The sequence below is a fragment of the Pelmatolapia mariae genome, linkage group LG2 (assembly GCF_036321145.2).
Source record: "Pelmatolapia mariae isolate MD_Pm_ZW linkage group LG2, Pm_UMD_F_2, whole genome shotgun sequence".
NCBI lineage: Eukaryota > Metazoa > Chordata > Actinopteri > Cichliformes > Cichlidae > Pelmatolapia > Pelmatolapia mariae.
This window is the reverse complement of record NC_086228.1, coordinates 15,336,168-15,355,821: the sequence shown is the minus strand read 5'-3', so window position 1 is coordinate 15,355,821 and position 19,654 is coordinate 15,336,168. Positions and strand designations below refer to the sequence as shown.

Here is a 19,654-nt window from a genome sequence, read left to right as displayed (position 1 = left end):
ATGTTTTACATCAGCATCTTTTTCTGGCTGTTTTCTCTCCTGCTGTGTTGAAACTGGTTTGTCCAGTTATTAAGATTAATCCCACTCTCATGTCCGTGCAGATGCAGTCAACCTCCACCCGCCTACCTGTTCAATTTTAGAATCAGAATTAATAAAGTATTGTGATTCTGAAACTGAACTGGTAGGCGGGTGGAGGTTGACTGCATCTCCACGGATATGACGGTGGGATTAATCTTAATAACTGGAAAAACCAGTGGAATTATGTCTTTTAAATGTTAAGCTTGTCTACACAGACACTGGTCAGTTTTCACTTGCCTCACACTTGTTTGATGAAAGGGACATGCTTGAATAAATCTAGCGGTCTACTCTGTACAGCTTGCATTTTGCCTGCACTGTGGGTGTGAAGATTTGTTTACTTGTGTTTTACTCAACTTCCTATAGTGATTGGACTGCACAGAGCACTGTTCCTAAGCTCACGCGTAGACATGGATGCGGGATTGAAGCTGCTGGGTCGGCTCTTTGTTAAAGCCAGACTTAGTGGCAAATTACCTATGCATAAAATGAACCCATCTACATGGTATTTGTTTTGTCATTAAATGTGTTTTTAAATTTGTTCCTCACAGGTGAATCTAAGGTGGTGCAGATCCCTGTCACTCCCTGCAGCCCAACATCCTCTTCCATCTCATCTGTGACCACTCAGCCTGTCCCTAGGACTGATTTGTTTCCTCCACCATTTACCTATGCCTCACCTGCTAAACCAGCTAGCCGTCCACCTAGTCCACCACCTGATGCTGATGCTGAACAACTTCCATCCATGCTCTTAAAGGAAGATGACGAGGATGAGGAAGAGGAAGAGGAGGCACAGCTGCCCTCTGAAACAAAGCACAAGACCTCCAAAAAAGACCTCCTTGAGATTGACCGATTCACAATCTGTGGAAACCGCATTGACTGATCAGCCTCCAAGCAGCCACTGATGTAGCGACTAACCACTCAGGAAAGACGGAGACCAATGGCCTCCCAGCCTGGCTCTCCTGGCCAACAGCAGCAGAACGCTGAGTACTTATAAAAGTCAGTGACATTACAGTAAATTATTGTAAAAAAAAAAAAAAAAAAAAGTCAGACAATCCTGCTGCTGTTGAAAGCTGAAGTCGAGAAGTTTCACAGGGAAAACTTCACCTGGCTGATAAAACAGAAGAGGACAGAAAGTGAGAGTGTTGCAGCCGAGTCGTCAGGATGAACTGGCATATGTCAGAGCGCGTGTGTGTGTGTGCGCGCGATTTAGGATCAGGGTTGGGGTGCGAGAGTGTGTGCGAGTGAGCATATGTGTAAGTGTGAAGGCACTCTAGCACTTCCTGTATGAGCAGCAGTGGGACCAGAAGGAGAGAAGTTTCTCAGTTCGCTCAGCAGCCAGAAAAAACTTCCAAACTCTGACATCAAAAGTGACACTTGAATGATGAGAATTTGCTTTTTTCCACCAGAAAACAAGTGTTGGGGTTTATTTTAAGTACTAAACATTCAACATATGAAATTTTGCAAGAAAACAAAAACAGAGGTTATTTAAAACATCTGAGCTAAGAAATGTAGCTCTGTTATTATATGGCAGTTTGCAACCCAAGGATCGCAAAATTCTCATCTCTTTTTTACATTGTGGTTGTCTAGAAAATATTCAGATGACCTTAAAAAGCAGAGCAGAAAAAACTGGAGTCAAAACTGAATAATGAAGGGTTTTTAATCAGACTTTGTTTTGATTTAAGAGATCACATGACTGAAAGGTTAGGAAACATGGCTCTGAACGGTCACACACTGTCGATATTGGAGATCTGTTGATTAAAGTCCGTACCTCAGTGAAGCTGGTTCAAATTTTTCAATCCAGTATGAGTTACAGGTGTTGCAAACACAGCTAAAAACAGTGATTATTTTTTAGATTAGAGCCTTAAAAAATTCATTTACACAGCCATTAGGTAAAGACATTTGCAGCCATCCTGCGCCTTCGCCAACTCAACAGCCTTTCATTAAACGACCCAGTCAGCGTACAGTATTAGCCAAAGCAGTTAACTGACTGCTGACTCTAAATCTGCTGCATCTACCACCCACTTACATAGCCAGTCATAGAGCATAAGTCCATTTAAATATGGAAAAAGTGCATTTGTATGTCATAGGCCATTATAATCTTGATTTTCCAATCACTTAGTTTAAGACAGTTTACGCGCAGCTATCTGTTAAATGGACATAATCAATGGGAAGAGTTATCATTTGGTGGGGCGCCTCAAATTGGAGCATAATTTTTTGATGAATGGTATTTAATCTTTAGTTACTTTTGAATGCACTGATGGGCCGTATTGCCTTTAAATACGGTCATGTTTCTCATTCGACTCTAGTGATGCTCTAATGTTTACATCTTAGGATAATAGAAGCAATATTTACACAACAAAATGCCTTTTTTGCGTGTGTGTTTTAAGACGGTTTTTTTTTTGTTTTTTTGACTGACCTTGCAGAAGTTGTTCGCTATGATTTTTTTTTTTTTTTTTTTTTTTTTTTTTGTAAATTGTGTGAATCATCTAAAAGTAAAAACACCTTAAAGAGACCAGGAATGTCATCAAGTTTTAATTTGACACCCATTTGTGTAATTTAGTTTAAACATAATACATTTTGTGTAACTTTATTAGAAGTTTATGATTCAAATTCGTGCCAAATCTTTCAGTCACTTTTGTTTCATCTGATCTGAATTGTAAAATTACGGCAATATATCACTGAGCACTTTCTTGTTTCCTCCATGTTTACAAAGTTGATCTTAGCATTTTGATTGACAGCAGCTAATCAAAAATGGCAGAGTTAGACAAACCCTTCACTCACACTAATTATTTTATAATCATCAGATTAAAAACTCAGGTCACTTGTGTTCACGTTCCACTTTTTTGACGCACTCTGCCCATCGCTTCTTTTATTTGGGGATGTAAAAAAAAGTACTTTTTTGGTTGTAAAATACTTAACAGTGATATATTTAATGTTATTTTGGCAAAGAAAGCTTTTTTTTTTAACAGAAGGTGTATATAGTGTTTACATGTATCAGCATCTGTTTGATTGTATTTTGGAGAAACGTTTCTTTATTGTAATAAGGACGATCTATTTTTGGAGTTGTTGGTGGAGCTGGTTCAGTCTTCACTGTACACTGAATTGGTGCTGATGTTCCAGGTGTGCAGTGGAGATCTGACCGAACCTCAACTGGGCCCAGCTGAGCACACCTGAGCTTAACTGGGTTAATGGATATAGAAGCACTGTAGAAGTGCTCTTATGCAAGCTGCGATGGTCCAGTACACTGCCTGCTTTGTTTCCTCAGTTTGGTTCCATATTTAATTCCTACCTTGATATTGTATGAACTTGCCCATTTGGAGTAATAAAGTTGGTTTCTTAAGTGTGCTGTTTTATTGTAGCTACATGCAGAGCTAAAGCATTCTGGGTTGTGTTTTTGAGGGTATTCTCATATTTATGATTTCAACATCGAATGTATTTGGAAAAAGTTCACTTTCGAACCTCAAATTATTTGCTGTTTAACTCAAGTTCATGACTGAGAATCAGAATTATTCAAACTTCAAGTCTGAATGTTTTAAAGTTCACTGTGAGTACGCGCAAGCTTATTTTACTTACCCAAATGCAGCATCTTACCAAAGGTTTTGTATTAAATTATATGATAATGCTTATTATCTAATGATCCATCATTCCAGATGATCCTGACCTGTATCACTCGCTCTGTGATACACTCGAACTCTGGATGAACATTGGGAACTGGATCTTGAGTTGGGATTTTGTAAGGTCAAGACTGAACGTTCATTGGTAATAGGTTCTTACAGCTCTATGAATGAAATCATAGAAACTGCTTTGCTTGCAGGACAGTTGAGCAAGCTTTTTGCTGACGGATACCAGTGGTGTGATAAGGATGCAGGCTCCAGAAAGATGCAGGCCTACAGCGCTTCCAGAAGTATGTTTAGGGGAGAAAAAAAACTGATGTGACTGAGTGAATGTTTTTAATTTAGCCATTTAAAGAACCACTCATCAGTGGCTTTAGCTTTCAGAGTACAAAGTCAGATTAGGATTTCGTTTTTGTTGATGACAGGAAGCATCAAGGTGCTTCTTTTTTTCCCCCCGTCAAACTTCCTGTAAGCTTTATCCATGAACCCTGCCTGACCTGATACTGGGCTGCACAGTACCTGAGTACCTGTTCAGAAGTGAAGGACAGGCAGAGTAAATCTGCAACAGACATTCTTAGAGGGCTAAGCTCCTTACACTGCTGAGAACTGAGACGAGCTTCAGCTCTGTCAGATCTACCAGGAATTTGTCTTGAGAAAGGTTGACGGGAATGATAGTGATACTTGGACAAAGTCCACATCCACACGCAAGATATGGTGGTCATTTACATTCCAATTTCTGAAACATCTTACTTGATAAAATTATTAAAACCAATATAGGGAAGACTATCAGCAGCTGAAAGAAGAGAAAAATAATCTATAGTCATGATGCAGGAAGTGTTAAATTTATCGTCTTTCTAGAGCAGTAAGAAAAAGGAGGACAGAATTTAATCTTGCATTTATATTTTTAATGAGCTCATTTAGTTGTAGATACACTAAAAACTGTTCTTAATGAATCTACTAATTAATTCTACTGCCTCAGTCTAGCATATCATGTGTCTGTAAAACTGAAAGTCTCATCTGCTCCTCTGCAGGTCTAATGAGTGTGTGTTGTCACTGAAGAAATGTGCTCACAATCAGTGATCAAAGGTTTCCAAACAGGAGGCCCCTCTGTCACCAGGAGCTGGGGCCCCATGCACTCCAGAAAGAGGACAAGGATGTTACTGTGTAAAGAGACAGAAGCAAAACCCACCTGTTTGCTTCTCTGCCAATGAAATCAATCCTATGAGCTGCACCAGGTATCCTCTGTCTGCCCTCTGGGGAAAAAGGTCAAAGGTCAGGAAGGTGAAGAGCCTGATAGTGGGAAGAAGAGAAAGCTGACTAGGGAATAGCTGATACAAGAAAACATTTTTACATTAAAAATTATGTAAGATATTGTATTTTTCACATTTAAAGAACATGTTGAAGAGCATAACAATTCCATTTCTAATTTCTGAAATGAAAAAAGGCAAGTAAGTAAAACTCTGCTTTCAAAAGATATTTAAAGGAAGTCAATCATTCCATAAACCTCATCTCCTCAGGAAGGTTGTTCCGGAGTCAGAATCTAAGATGGCGAAAACACAACAACCTTCAGATTTAAACCTCAGCCTGGGAACAGCCAGAATGGCCCCACATGAACATCTAAGGCTGTAATCAGCTTATTAACTTTGATTCTAACTTAAATAAGAGTAATTATACTTCTGTGGTGGATATAATGATAATATCCCCCCACAACTGACAATTTAAAGCTGCAGTGAGCAGAAAAGGTGAAAGAGAAAAAAAGCCCTTTTCCTCCTTTTTCTTCAGTGCATGGATACTCAGGTGTTTGATACTTGGCAAATGTAATTCAGTGCTGCTTTTGGCTTCACACAGGACCCCAACCCCACTCTCCCAGATAAAAGCCTTCTGCCTGACCCACTGGAGCACCACATATTACATTCGACATGGACTTTATACTGCTTAATTACCATACCTGGTCTGAAAATGTACATGTAATCGGTCATTCTCATTTCCGGGGAATAAAATAATCTGCTTTTAACAAAATCTACTGTCCTACAGGGAACAAGGTGTCCTAGTGCATAAACCATAAAGTTGGCATTAGACATCACTTTTCCTCCCAACTTGGCATGTTTCAACTTGAAGGGTTACCTCTGTGGAGCAGTGTATTTTAACCCACAGCCACAATAGTGTCCCCCTAAAAAAATTGTTTTTAGTTCTTAAAACTAACCAGTGGGTGAAAGCTAGCTGCAAATGTCATATAAGAAAATGAAAGTTGTAACTGTTTAAAGTATTTATTTGAAAATTAATCAGCTTTCTTTGATTGATTTTTACAGGCCTACTGCAAACATCAGTGTTTTTTGTTTGTTTTTGGTGTGACCGAGTCTTCTATGCCTCTCAATATTTAACCAAGAATCACAAAACAAACTGAAAATCAGAAAAAAGAAAGGCTTACCGAGTAATTAGATTTTTTTCCTATTTGTGTCAGCAACACTGCATATTTATTACAGCTAAGATGTGATTATTATCACAACTAGATTTCCTGTTGTGAAAAAAACACATTCTTTGTCTTTTTTCAAGCTCACATCTCAGCATTTTTGCAAATAACGGATATGTCAAGCTTAATGTAGATTGTGTAGATGGCTCTTATAAACAATGCAATGCCATCAAAATGTGAAGAATTAATTTTAAATATGTTTAAGTGATACTAAAGTCAAATATTGCTGGATAAACATGATTTTCTAATATAAAATGATTTCCAGCAGACCCGAGGGAAAAGTGCCTCAAAACGGCACTTCAATATATGTAAACTGTCTAAAGGTGGTTTTAACTTGTTCTGCCCCAAACTAATCTCTCCAATCAAAACGTTAGTAGGTTAGATCTTTAAGATTCTACTTCCTCTCCCCGGCAGGAGGAGCACCTCCCTCTGGACCTGTCCTCCCTGTGCAAACGGCGGCGCGCACCATCGCCCGCTCCCGTGACGCAGCGCATCCCCGTGCTGCACAGATGCCGGAGTGGAAGCGACAGGCGCGCTCATCCAAACGCATCGAACACAGGGGACGTGGGAGAAGATCGTCCGATTTGCGTCCGTCTAAGAGCTCCAGACCGCGGGGAACGATGCTCGGAACAAGTCGCTCGGTGGGAAGCAGGACTTAAAAAGCTGCGGAACACTTTTATCTTTACTCTCTCTTTCCCTTTTCCTTATCCCCCACTCCGATAATAATCAAGATTCCGGGCAGTCGCCGTCCAGTTTTCTCGATCACTGAGAATTTAGTTCCAGTTTCACGACAGGTCGGTGTTTCGTTTGGACACGATGTGGAAGCCGGGAACCCTCCTCCTGCTGTTGCTGTGGCTGGCATCCGGCGAACTCCAGCAAGAGACGGAGCCGCGGAGACTCCCACCCCCAGGAAAGTTGAATTTCGGCTATGTGCCAGCGGGAGTTTACGAGACGCTGGCCCATTACGAACCTGGACCGATAGGGATTCTGTTCCACATGGTCCATGCTTTCCTGTATGCGGTGCAACCCAACGCTTTTCCACACGGTAAGCATCCCCAATCGAGCTCACGGTGGCTACAGCACAACAAATGCAGACCGATCCCTGGGCAACGTGTCTGAAATGTATATGGAAGTCATGGGGGAATAAGTTATGAGAATCTATGAGTGTTGTTCCCGCCTGGTTGTCCTGTGGGACGCAAACAGGGACACGAACAAGAGAGAAACTGCAGGTCATTATACTGGATTCCAAATGGACTTTTCTAAACGTTTTTGTGAATTAGGCACATAAATATTTATTGTAGTTTTGTGGATATTGGGTTATGAATCAAAACTTTGAATTTTATAGCGCTTCTTCAGTCTCACTGCGTGAAAAAGGTGTCCACTTGCGGATTGGTCCAGGTGTGCGTCATGCGCCCCCTTTAGCGCTCACAGCACGCACTTGAAGGTGGTGTTTCTGCCTGCGGTGCACTTTGTGTCAGGATAATTACAATTAATGAGCCTCCCGCTGACAGCAGCGGTGTACGCTGTTTTTGCCTCTGTGAATGAACGTCGTTGGGTAGTTTGTTGGTATGAGCACCCGAAGAGCTTGAACGCGCATGGCTTTACATTTAATACAATTATACCTGACTGCTTAACCACACCCCCACACACGGAGGTGTCTCTGTGTGTGTTTAATTGGGTATTGGGTGCTCAAAAGATGCTACTCCACTGCATGCATTACAGTCGAAGAAACATTTTGCAGATTAGTAGCTCTCTGAGTCACCTTGTTAATTGAGTAATCCCATAAATCCCTGCGCCATATGCTGTTGGCGTTTTTAGTTTTCAGTTTGTCACCGGCAGTTGGGGGCTCATGGCCTAATCCTATGGAGCAGACAGACCACTGCGCAGTGAAGCTGTTAGTTCATTCATGGGCGCACACACTAAATAATCCAAGTTAGAGGGTGGAAGTCATGTGGAAACAGTGGGATAGGATAATAAACGACAGTTCAGAGACATGTATGTTTAATTTCTTTGACTAGAAAGTTCACGCAGAGGTTTTTTTTTGGGGGGGGGGGGGGGGGGGGGGTTCATGAAAGGAAATTTTGCAAGTAAAGGTCATTGGTTATTAATAGAACCTGTGCATGTTTGCATATCTAAATCCAATTCTGTCAGGGCTGCTTTGATTATAAGGCTACAAGCTGGTTTGCAGGAAACCATTGGCCTTTCACGGCTTGTCAACTACATCTCTTGCGCTGTGCCATTACATAACTTGGAGTTATGTTAAAATCTATAAGATGAGCCAGAAGAAAGATCTGCACTCGGTTTCCACTCCAGTGGTTTGTGACTTGAAGTGGCGCAGATGTCAGAGTGGAGCACTGTTTAGGCTGGGTCGACCTGGGTGTCGTTTCTCTTCAGCCTGTGATAAGATACAGTGTTAATGATGTTACAGCAGGCTTTTAAAGAATGAATCACTGAATCCTGTAGCAAAAAAGGCTCTTAAATTCTGTTCATCTGTTTCCTAATCACATCTGATTTAAAGGGACAGTTCACTCCCAAACAAAACAATATCTTCTCTTTTGGAGTGACATAAGATCCCACTACTAACTACCATTCATGGACATTTCTTTGAGATGATGATGGCTACAACAAATGTTTTATTAATTTTCTATTTTCTGTTAGAAAATGTGCAAATGAACATCTTGCTATATATACACACAAACACACACACTAGTTCTGTGGATGTGACTTTATTTATGTATTTATTTTTGTGGATACATTTGGACCATGACAAATCTTGTTATTCATATCCCGATACAGACGAGCAGCGTCAGCCACTCATTCCTTCCCCAACATCTGGACCAGGTGTTTGTTTCAAAGGTTTCTCAAACCCATAATTTAAAGCAAAACCATACTCAGAGCATTAGCAGAGAATGAGTCATTTTTAATATTTTTTGTAATTAATTTACAGTTGATTGACAAGCACTATATGGGCGAAAGTATCGGGCCACACCTTTAACCTTTGAATTCAGGTCTATAAAATCAAGCACCTTTCCATGTAGTCTGCCTTTAAAGACAATTGTAAAAGAATGGCCTTACTGAATTTGAGTGAGGTACTGTAATAGAAAGCCACCAGTGCAGCAAGTCAGTTCATAATATTTCTTCCTATCTAGAAAAGAATAGAATAGCCCTTTATTCTAGACCACGACACACCATAAAAAGTTACAGAACAGGGTCACCGAGTGCTGAGGTGCACAGTACAAATGGTAAAAGTCAACAACGTTCTGCTGACTGAATAAATGCAGAGTTCCAAACCTCCTCTGGCAATAACATCAGCACCGAAACTATGTGTCACGAGCTTCATGGCATTGGTTTCCATGGATGAGCACTGCAGGAGTAATGTGTAGTTTTGTTGATGGAAAAAGGAGAAGGTTGAGCTACAGAAAAGGATAGCTTACCATCCTTTAAGTCAGGGATGGGGAACTCCAGGCCTCAAGGGTTGGTGTCCTGCAGTTTTTAGATGTGTCCTTGATCCAACACAGCTGAGTTAAACGGCTAAATTACCTCCTCAACATGTCTTGAAGTTCTCCAGAGACCTGGTAATGAACAAATCATTGGATTAGTTGTGTTGACCCAGGCTGATATCTAAAACCTGCAGGATACTGGCCCTTGAGGCCTGGAGTTCCCCACCCCTGCTTTACATTAACATGCAGGCATTTGGGTATATAGGTCTTACTTTTCTCATTTATCCACTACATCTACCTGAACATTGCTTTGGGTAGCACAGAAAACACAATTATGAATAGACAGCAGAGTACTTGTGTTTCATGTTAATGTCAGTTAATGAAACTGTTTTCCTTTTTTAAATTATAGCTCCAATATCAAAGGTTTCATACATGTGCTGTAGCCCAGAGACTTGTTCGACCCTTGTGGATTTTTATCCAATACAGTCAACAGCCAGTTAGGCTAACCCTATAAACAAGTGTGAGATGAACATTATGTTGATGAGTAATTAGCGGCGCTCCATCATCACATCTCCTACTATCAGTGCATAGCACATTACATTGAGCAATGTCTTTATAATCTCATGAATGCTCAATTTAGTCAGCTGATGTGTTCATCACGCTGTATGTGCGGCATGCGGCTCCGAGCTCGTAGGAGGTTTGATTAGAAAAGAAGCAACAAATGTCTTTCATCAGCACCCACACAAATTGAACAAACAGCGACATATTCTCTAACTTTTTTGTTTCCAACAGCTGCAGTGTTGAAGCCTCCAGGAGCTGTTGACACCTCCCTCACACTTACCCGCACTCTCACCGACACACAGATGCTACAATCCAATACTCAAGCTGATGTATAGAATCACAAACCCTTTTTACACAGCAATTTCACAGCAGTTCTGGGTTTGTGATGAATTCTTCTCATTAGGATGTTGACTTTGTTTCATCAAAAGTGAATGGATACTTTCCAAAAGAGCCCAGGGTCCTGTGTAAACTCTGACACCAGATGCAGGGGAAGTAGTAGTATCGCTGTTGTGAATTGAAAAGTTTGCAGTGTTAGAGGTTTGAGCCCTACTCCCTCAAATGCACAAGGGTGCTTGAGCAGGACACTGAATCATCTGTGTTTGTTAAAGCAAAGGTGAATGATCTCAAGACCAATGCAGCAAACTGGTTTACGAGCCAGCTGGTAGGGAAATCGCAAGGAAAAGGAAAGGACTGTACTTTCTTCTAGGCAGCGTCTGAACTTTCAAAATAAGAGCCAATACACTAGTAGATTTCAGATCGTGTCCTCATAGTGCCCGCACTCATCCTAATATTGCAAGCTAATTTAGAAACTTTTTCTTTTTTCTTTTACTCTCATCCAGTTTGCCTGTCAGGGGAATGATTAAGTAGCACTGACATGCTTTGCTCAAAAGCATTTCAGTAGAAAACATGAATGTAGGTTGACAATATTGATATCAACAGTATCAGAAAGCATTCAATCAATTCCCCTTCCCAAATTAGTAAGAATGTAAACATGACATAATAGTTTAGCATTTAGTTGCATCTATTTAGGTTTTCATGTCTGCTAATTAATCCTGGTGTAAGTCAGCCATCGCTTGAGAATAGCTGTGCATTAAGTTGCGTCTGCGGTTTTGAAATGTACCATTTCATGCCTGTGGGTGAGCGCAGCTGGGAAGCCAGTGCCAGCCATTATCGTGCAGCAGATCCCTGTTGGAAAGTGTTTCCTCATTAGTGTTTCCTCTTCTCAAGAAACCACGTTTAGGTGGAATTCAGACCACAGAGGACGTTTTTCAAAGAACCTAACAGTTGCCAGGGAAACCCATCACCAGTGTTCATGGCCTGTGTGATTTGCTTCACCTCGCTGGCTTGTGTATCTTACTGCATCATCATGATCATGAAAAGTACTATGGGGTTATGTAGATTTATGCAGCTCAGGGTATATGGTCTTACCTAATGTTTGTTATTTAACACCCATTCGAAGGGAACCCAGGGTGGGGTTTTTTTTCTCCAGCAAAGAGGCATGAAGCGACTTTAGTGTTCAGTGAGGGACAGGTAGACATGAAAGAAACTGAAGAGGAAGACTTCAAAAGATTTCTAACCAAGGACAAAGACAAGGAAGCGCATCGTGAGCTGCATTTCTGAGGTGTTTTTTCTTTCTTTCATGTTCTTTGGAAGAAATCTTAATATAGCAGAGTTTGTTTAAAGTTAAATGATGAGAAATCTCAATTAAGCAGCTAAATGAAAGTAAAAGGTTGGAATAACTAGGATTTACTCAGAAGATGTTAGTGTTCTCTCTCATTCTTGAGCGCTACAAGATTTGCTGGGATTTACAGTAACATCAAGGTTTTTATAGTTAACGAAATCTAAACTAAAAACTAAAACTAGATATGAAAACACATTAGTTTACAGAAATAAAATGGACACTAAAACTCTGAGGGAAAGGTGTATAAAAAAACAACTGAACTGAAAATTGTGCTCTCATACTGGTACAAATAATTAACTGAAAATTTGTTGACGTACACCCACCTTTACCTGATGCATTTTAGTTTACCAACCAAAATCAGGCACAGAAGATTGGCATAACAGAACAAATGTGATTTACTTACATTTGTTTCAGCAGATAACAGGATAACAACCTTCTTCTGTTTTTCACTTATCTCCTCATTTGTCTCACTGCTTTGATTCTTTGCTCATATTGTGGCTGCTGGCTAGTGGCTCACTCTGAACTCTGAATAGCTTCAACTTTAGCCACTTTGCTTTTTTAATCTTCTTTAAGTTATATGTTTACCTTGGTGAGGGTTATTTAAGTGTCCCATTATGTTTACTGTTACAAGCTTTCTTATGGTTGCCCCACCACGGATTACTTGAGTGGCTGATTTAGATCCCTCTCCATTTGATTTGTATATATCTAATGCTAATTTGTAAACTCACTACTTTGTTGGGGCTCCTTTACAATGAATTACTACATCAGTGCATCATTGGCACTGCTGAGATTTTGTGATTCTTGAGCTTTGATTACAGTCTTCAGGTTCTCTGTATTTTTGGCTCCAGTGTTTTTCATCTTCCTCTGGAGACAATACCCCATAGAGAATGGGCTATTGTCTTTGGGGTTCAGGTCAGGCAAGTTGGCTGACCAGTCAAGTACAGTAATAATATGGTGAGTAAACCATTTGGTAGTAGTTTGGCACTGTGGACAGGTGCTGATCGAAAAGGAACACAGGATCTCCATATTGCTTGTCAACATAATATCTCCTGGTAAACTGCTGTATTGATTTTGGACTTGATAAAATACAGTGGACCACCACCTGCAACACCAGCAGATGAAATGACATTCTAAAGACTGCAGACATTTCACACTGGGTTTCAAACACCTTGGATTATGTGCCTCTCCATTCTTCCTCCAGGCTCCGGGACTTTGATTTCCAAATGAAATGCAAAACATTTACTTTCATCTGAAAACAGGACTCTGGACCACTGAGCAGTGGTCTTGTTCTTTTTCTCCTTAGTCCAGGTAAAACACTCGTGATGTCTCTTGTTCAGGAGTTTCTTGATATTAGGAGTCTGACGGTTGCCGCTCTTTTCCTGAAGACATCTGTGTGTAGTGGCTCTTGATACACTGACACCAGTATCATTCCACTCTTTGTGAAGCATCCTCAAAATCTTGAATCTCCTTGAACAATCATCTCATGTCCATCTCATCCGTATTGCTTGTTCGCCTTTTCCTATCACACTTCTCTCTTTCACTCAGCTCTCCATTTATATGCTTTCATACAGCACTCTGTGGCCACCCAGCCTTTTCAGCAATAACCTACTGTATCATATCCTCATTGCAGAGGGTGTTGATTATAGTCATCTGGACAACTGTCACATCAGCAGTCTCCCCATGATTGTTGCTGCGTATAATGAACTAGACTGATAGAAGATGGGTATTTATACTTTTTGAATAATTGTTTATTCAGACATGGTTTCTGATGACATAAGAATTGATCCTGCTGGTAAACGCATATAGTTTTTTGTAACTTTCTCTTACCATAGCAGCAAATATTCCGTTTTAAAAAACCAAGGCAGCTAGTTGGTCACATTAAGAGAGTTCTACTAATGTGAACATTATTTCTTGCCTTGAATTTTTTGCAGAAGCTGATTAACATTATTATAGCTTATGAAAAAAAGTAAAATGATAGGAATAACAGAATATTGCGGTTGGATTAGACAGCAGACACTGACCCTTTGGCATTCTGTGTTTTTAGCTCAATGTTTTATTAGGTTTAAAAATACTGAGAATTTGCTGACGAAACACTGATTTGCTTGTAAAATTGATTATGGCACTACATCCTCATTACTCTCCAATATATGTGGCTTTACAAAAGTAATATTTGGAATCTGTGTGCCTTTCGGAGGTTGTTTGATACATTAAAAAATGAAGGGGAAAAAGATGACATATGCAGATGAGAGAGAGGTTGGCAGGGTTTAGGTTAGTTCTGATGTTTGTCCTTGAATACAGCTGAGGCTGTCCACTCTTCAGGGTTTAATTTGACTCAACCAAAAAGCCAGTGTTGGATATTGAATTGCACATGCCCAAAGGTCATTCATAGCACATGAGAATGACTGGGTGATGCCAATGGCCTTGTCAGATAACAGTCTAGCGCTAAAGTGATTAAAGAGAGCGTCCTTCATTTGGAAGGTCGTGGCTTGAGCCCCTTGACAGCCAGCATCTGTTTTGCTGAAGTGTCCTTGAGCAAGATACTGAGTGTATCTGCTACTGACCCCAGTGAGGAGGGTGACTGGGGGGATCACAGTAAAGAAGGAAATATGGGAAACTAAGTCATGAGTGGTTTTTTTTTTTTTTCAGCATTTTTCCAGCCAGTTAAACATTTTCCTAATTAGAGATTTTCTCAGCAGAAGGCACATCTGTGGAGATTACTATTAGATGCTGTGATGATTCGCTCAAAGGGGCTTAAATTTACAATCATGATGTTTGGCAGATTTGAATCAGTTCTCTATTCATAATACAAGTCAGCGGATAAACAGATGACTTCCAGAACAATATGTGCCCAAATGATGGGCTGGTGTCCTATTTTGCAAGTTTTGTTATGAGACACAAAGATCCAGTGAAATAAATTAGAATTACTTGCCAGACCAATTTCAACAAGTATTTCAAATCTTTACTGTGTACATGTCTTGCTGAGTAGGGTATACCTGGTGACACAGTGGAAGCACTGTACATAAAGGTAAAAAGTGAATGGTAAATGGACTGATTCTTATATAGCGCTTTTCTACTCTCCCGGAGTACTCAAAGCACTCTATACAACATGCCACATTCACACCTATTCTCACAAGCACTTTCTCTATACATAGTGCTTTCTAAGTACATTCACACTCCGATGGATGCATCGGAGAGAAATTTGGGGTTAATATCTTGCCCAAGGATACTTGATATGCAGACTGGAGGAGCCAGGGATTGAACCACTAACCTTCCAATCAGTAGATGACCTGCTCTACCTCTTGAGCTACAGCCACCCCAAAAAAGTTTAGGCTGAAACCAGTATAAACTATGTATGCAACCCGTACTTAAATTTTGCTGTACAGATCTCAGTTTCAGGATAGCTTGTTGATGGTACTGGCAGGTCCAGTAGATACGACACATTTTGACAAACAGCTGCTTTTTATATTCAAAGTTTTTCACGTGTTTGATTTAGTAGTCTCTGTTTTATTGTCTAAGTTCAGTTGCTGGTAACCAGCTAGATCTGGTCTTAACTATCTAGTGTTTCCCTGGGGACAGGTTGGTCAGGTTGTTCAATGTCCTCAGTATCATTCAGTTATATCAAGTCTCTCTCCCTACTGTTGGACAGGCTCTAATTGCTCTAATTGAACTACAGCTGGTAACAGAAGTTCTTGTTCTGCCTTTGAGATCTGCTTCAAGCTCCAAGTAGAACATACGTGGAGAGCTGGTGCTAGAGTAGAACAAGGGCTGCCATCTGCAGCTGTAGTCCAAAACATGGACACGCAAGTCCATCCACAGAATAAAGAACTTACTGGACAGGCAGTGATTGTTGCTCTGTTAAATTGTCACAAAGTTAAGTGGTAATGTTCATTAGTCAGCTTTTAAAAAAATCTGCCGACCTCCTGTTCACAAATACAATTTTAAACTTGGGGAAACTGAACTGTTTTCTGGGGAAAAATACAAAATTACAAAAAAACGAACCCAAGCAGACACAAGGTGACAGTGCAAAGTCCACACAGAAAGACCCCATCTGGCTGCTGGATTGGAACCCAGGCCCCTCTTGCTGTGAGATGAAGATGGTAGTACACCAGCAGATGGTAGTCCATGTTCTGCTCTGTGTAGCAGAACCAGCTCTCCACCTCCTGTATGTTCTACTTGGAGCTTGTTGCAGATCTCAAGCGCAAGAACATGAACTTCTGTTACCAGCTGTAGTTCAGAGTCTATCCAACAGTAGGGAGAGAGACTTGGTGTGAGGTAAGAGGGTCCTTAATCACAAAGAGTGAGTGATCACCAGGGGATGGTATGGGTGAATGGTTGGATGGTATGCTAACATTACCGGGGCTTTTAAGAAAGTTTACTTTTGTGGCCACAAAGACAAATGAAATTCTTCAGACATATTTGAGTTAGAATTCTTTAATTATTATTACTTTTGTTATTGGTAATTTTGTTACTATTGTTATACTACTGTTAAGCATATGTGTAATAAGAATCTTAATAATAATTTATATATTATTGTAGGCTCTACTGTACAATACAAAGCGCCTTGAGGTGACTGTTGTTGTGATTTGGCACTATATAAATAAAATTGAACTAAATAGAATAAGAAACCAGCTGCTGCTACCTGCTGTGCATCTGTAAGCACAACATAGGCATGGAGATCATAGAGGAAAGTGACTGTTTATTCCAGGAATAAAAAAAAGTACACTTTATTGCAAAAAAAGTATTCCCCCCAAAATATTTTATTTCTGTTTTACAAAGGCAAGAAAGGAATGCCAAATCCCTTATAAATCTTTTATCTGCCGACAGAGAGAATTATGAATAATGGTGATTTGAGCACAGACTGAATGGGAAAATTTGTTCTTCTGTTTGGTTTTATGGAAATTGGCATTGAGTGTTTTGGGGACTTGGAGATGCTATTCGACTGCATACCTTGGAGCAGTTTGGGGGGGGGGGGAGTCTTAAACTCTTGCTCACAAGAGGTGAGAGTAGAGTGGGAGATTGCGCCAATCCTTCTGTCAATGTCCTCAGTGATGCGGATGCTGCACTGGTCTTCTGTGGTACTTGTCAACATACGTTCTTACCCTCACCTATGGCTACAAGCTCTGGATAGTGACCAAAAGAGTAGATTGCACATAAAAGCTCATTCTGGAGGGGCTCAGAGTACAGCTTCTACTCCTCCTCAGCAAAAGGAGCCACCTGAGATGGTTTGGGTATCTGACTAGGTTGCTTCCTTGACACCTCCTGGGAAAGGTGTTTTTGGCACATCCTACTGGGATTTCAAGTGTCAAATCTCTGGTCATTTTAACATGGGGGCCAATCTTTTTAGAGGGATTGCAGATTTTAACGTAAATATTATTTGGCATCTGATTATTGATATTAATATCAACATTTTTTGCAATATTAATGAAATTAACCCTACTGCATAATATTTTGGAGAACCCCAAAAAGCTAATGAATCATGTATTCAGGGAAGCAGATTGAGTCTACTTTAAAGATCCTTCATAAACATATTTTAAGCCATAATGGTCTGATTAAAACACTTAAAATATTTCTTAGCAGTCCTTGTGTTACATATGTTGGTCACCTTATAAACAGTTCCTCCTTACATTTTAAGGATTTATCATCTGCTAAGAATTTTTGTGTTTTTGTCTACAGACAGGCTAAAATATGTACAACATTAGCTGATATATGTGCAATATTCAGTTTATAATTAATTACTGTGTGTAGAGTGTTTAAAATATTATAAAAACACAGATTTGGGGCAACTGCATCATGTTTATCAAGGCCTCTATAACACATATGTAGAGGAAACAGGGTCACGTTGCTGCCTTTTTCATTATTTTTGTAGAACTACTGCCCTGAGGCCCATGATGCAAACATGTGAGAAACACTTTCATGTCCTCCAGTATTTTAAACTTTTCATAGCTTCCATCTGTTACTAAACAAGATCTGATACGACTGTGTGTGGATTTATTATCATCTCATTATCTAACCATCTATTCAATTGATCTGTATGTTTCACAAATCCTTAATGTAACAGAAAGATACATTTTTGTTTGCAAAATCTGGTTCATTTTTAACAATCTTACTAAACTGCCAGGCTATAAATAAACTGCTGTGTAATTTAGCATCACTGCATGATTCCCTGGCCCAGTCATACTCTTGGAGCATCTGGATGACAGAAAGTGATGTGTATGGTTCTTCTGCTGTGGTTTTGTGCTGTCACACACAGTTGTGTCATTGCACTGACAGTGATGGTTGTTAGTGCTGGGATGCTTGAGGACACAAACAGGGACAGCCTTAGTCGCCTGTAGCATAATGGCAGCTGATTGCCACAGGCGATGTGTCACTGTGTGCAGCACAGTGCTAAAGAGGCTATCACAGGTGAAAATGTACACTCGGCCACACAGATCTCCTTGTTTCAGATATTTCGTCATGGGTTACACAGACTTACTCTTATTCCATGTATACTTGGTGCAGTCGGCAGAGGTTGATGCCAGTCTCAATTTTTGATACTTTACGTTTGGAACCAGGACAATGTAATCGAATTTCTTGAAATTTCACAACAGATGGTTAGTTGAGAACAGAAGCATATTAGAGCTGCTGTAGGTAATATTAAAATTGGCTTAAAAATGGAGCTTGTGAGTGGGGTAATATACGTTCACTGTATAGTTTGTTTGGCAAATGTTGCTAGGACCAGGCTGAATCAGCTTTTGCCTTCAGAACGACCTTAATGTTAATGCTGGAAACATTCCTCAGAGATTTTGGTGTGTGCTGTCAAGACAGCATCCCACAGATAGGTCACCGGTCATCCTCCCCATGCCTTAATGTCTAAATGCACTGTGTTGCTGTCATTTGATTGGCTGATTAGATATTTGTGTTGATGAAAAGCTGAACAGGTGTATCTCAGGATTCCCAAGATTAAAGTTTTTCAGGATTTAACATTTTCAAGGTTGCATCAATGTAATTACATAGACAACAATGCTTGCCATGTATAGCAATATTATTATAAACATCAAGACATTCTTGGTCTGATTTTTTTTGAATATGGAATAAATTAACAATTTTATTTAATCAATAAATTATGTTTTCTGTCACCTAAGATTTTTCTCCTAATGCCAAAGGAACATATCTTTACCATGTGTTTGTTGTGGTATTTAGTATTCTGATAGGTTGATAGGATCAATGAAAGAAACATGCTTTTTCTTCCCATCTTAAACATGTCTAGTAGGTAGAGTATACAGACTGCTAATGCTCTTGTCACACAACAGGATGTCTTCCATTTAAGCTGCTGCTGCCCCAGCTTTGTAAGAAAAGATCACACTGCATAATGAGAACAAAAAAGTAATATTGTAAAGCACTTTAATTCCCTGCCTGCAGCTCTAGCCCTGTGAATAGATATCAAAATAGCCTTTAGCTACGTGTTGTTACACTTGAAATGGATCCACAAATCTGGGATTAGTCTTTCTGAAGGCTCAGCGAGGCAGGTGAGGTAGCCAGCTCTAAATGAATTGCCTCAATGCTAAATATATTATACAGCCATTTAAAAAGGACAAGACATGTTTTAACAGCAAATTATTAAACACCAACAAATCCAAGCTTACCCGAGGGACTGCGAAAAATCATTTAATAAATAAAATGGGCATGATATTATTAATTTTGCTAGTAAAGGGAGATGAATTGTTAGTTTTTTCTGCTCTAATAAATTGACTTGAGTAAAATGATGAGACATAGCTAGATTAATATTGAGGCAATCATACTGTCAGAGGTGAGATCGTTACAGCAAGTCTACATTAGC

The 19,654-nt window shown here is 39.9% G+C and overlaps 2 protein-coding genes across 21 annotated transcripts in view; both read left to right on the top strand.

The window, feature by feature from the left end:
- Positions 1-2,499, top strand: part of tapt1a (transmembrane anterior posterior transformation 1a) — a 29,084-nt gene extending 26,585 nt beyond the window's left edge. For both annotated transcript variants that reach the window (XM_063493765.1, XM_063493756.1), the window contains one exon: positions 624-2,499. In XM_063493765.1, coding sequence (XP_063349835.1) covers positions 624-952 — 329 coding nt within the window. In that variant the 3' untranslated portion in view covers positions 953-2,499. The remainder of the gene's footprint in view (positions 1-623) is intronic.
- Positions 2,500-6,599: 4,100 nt separating this feature from the next.
- Positions 6,600-19,654, top strand: part of prom1a (prominin 1a) — an 88,130-nt gene continuing 75,075 nt past the window's right edge. For 11 of the 19 annotated variants that reach the window (XM_063493662.1, XM_063493705.1, XM_063493687.1 and 8 more), the window contains exon 1: positions 6,601-7,201. In XM_063493662.1, the coding sequence (XP_063349732.1) occupies positions 6,973-7,201 (229 nt within the window). In that variant the 5' untranslated portion in view covers positions 6,601-6,972. Of the gene's footprint in view, positions 7,202-19,654 lie in introns of all 19 variants that reach the window. The other 8 variants (XM_063493671.1, XM_063493620.1, XM_063493637.1 and 5 more) reach the window with 3 other exon arrangements.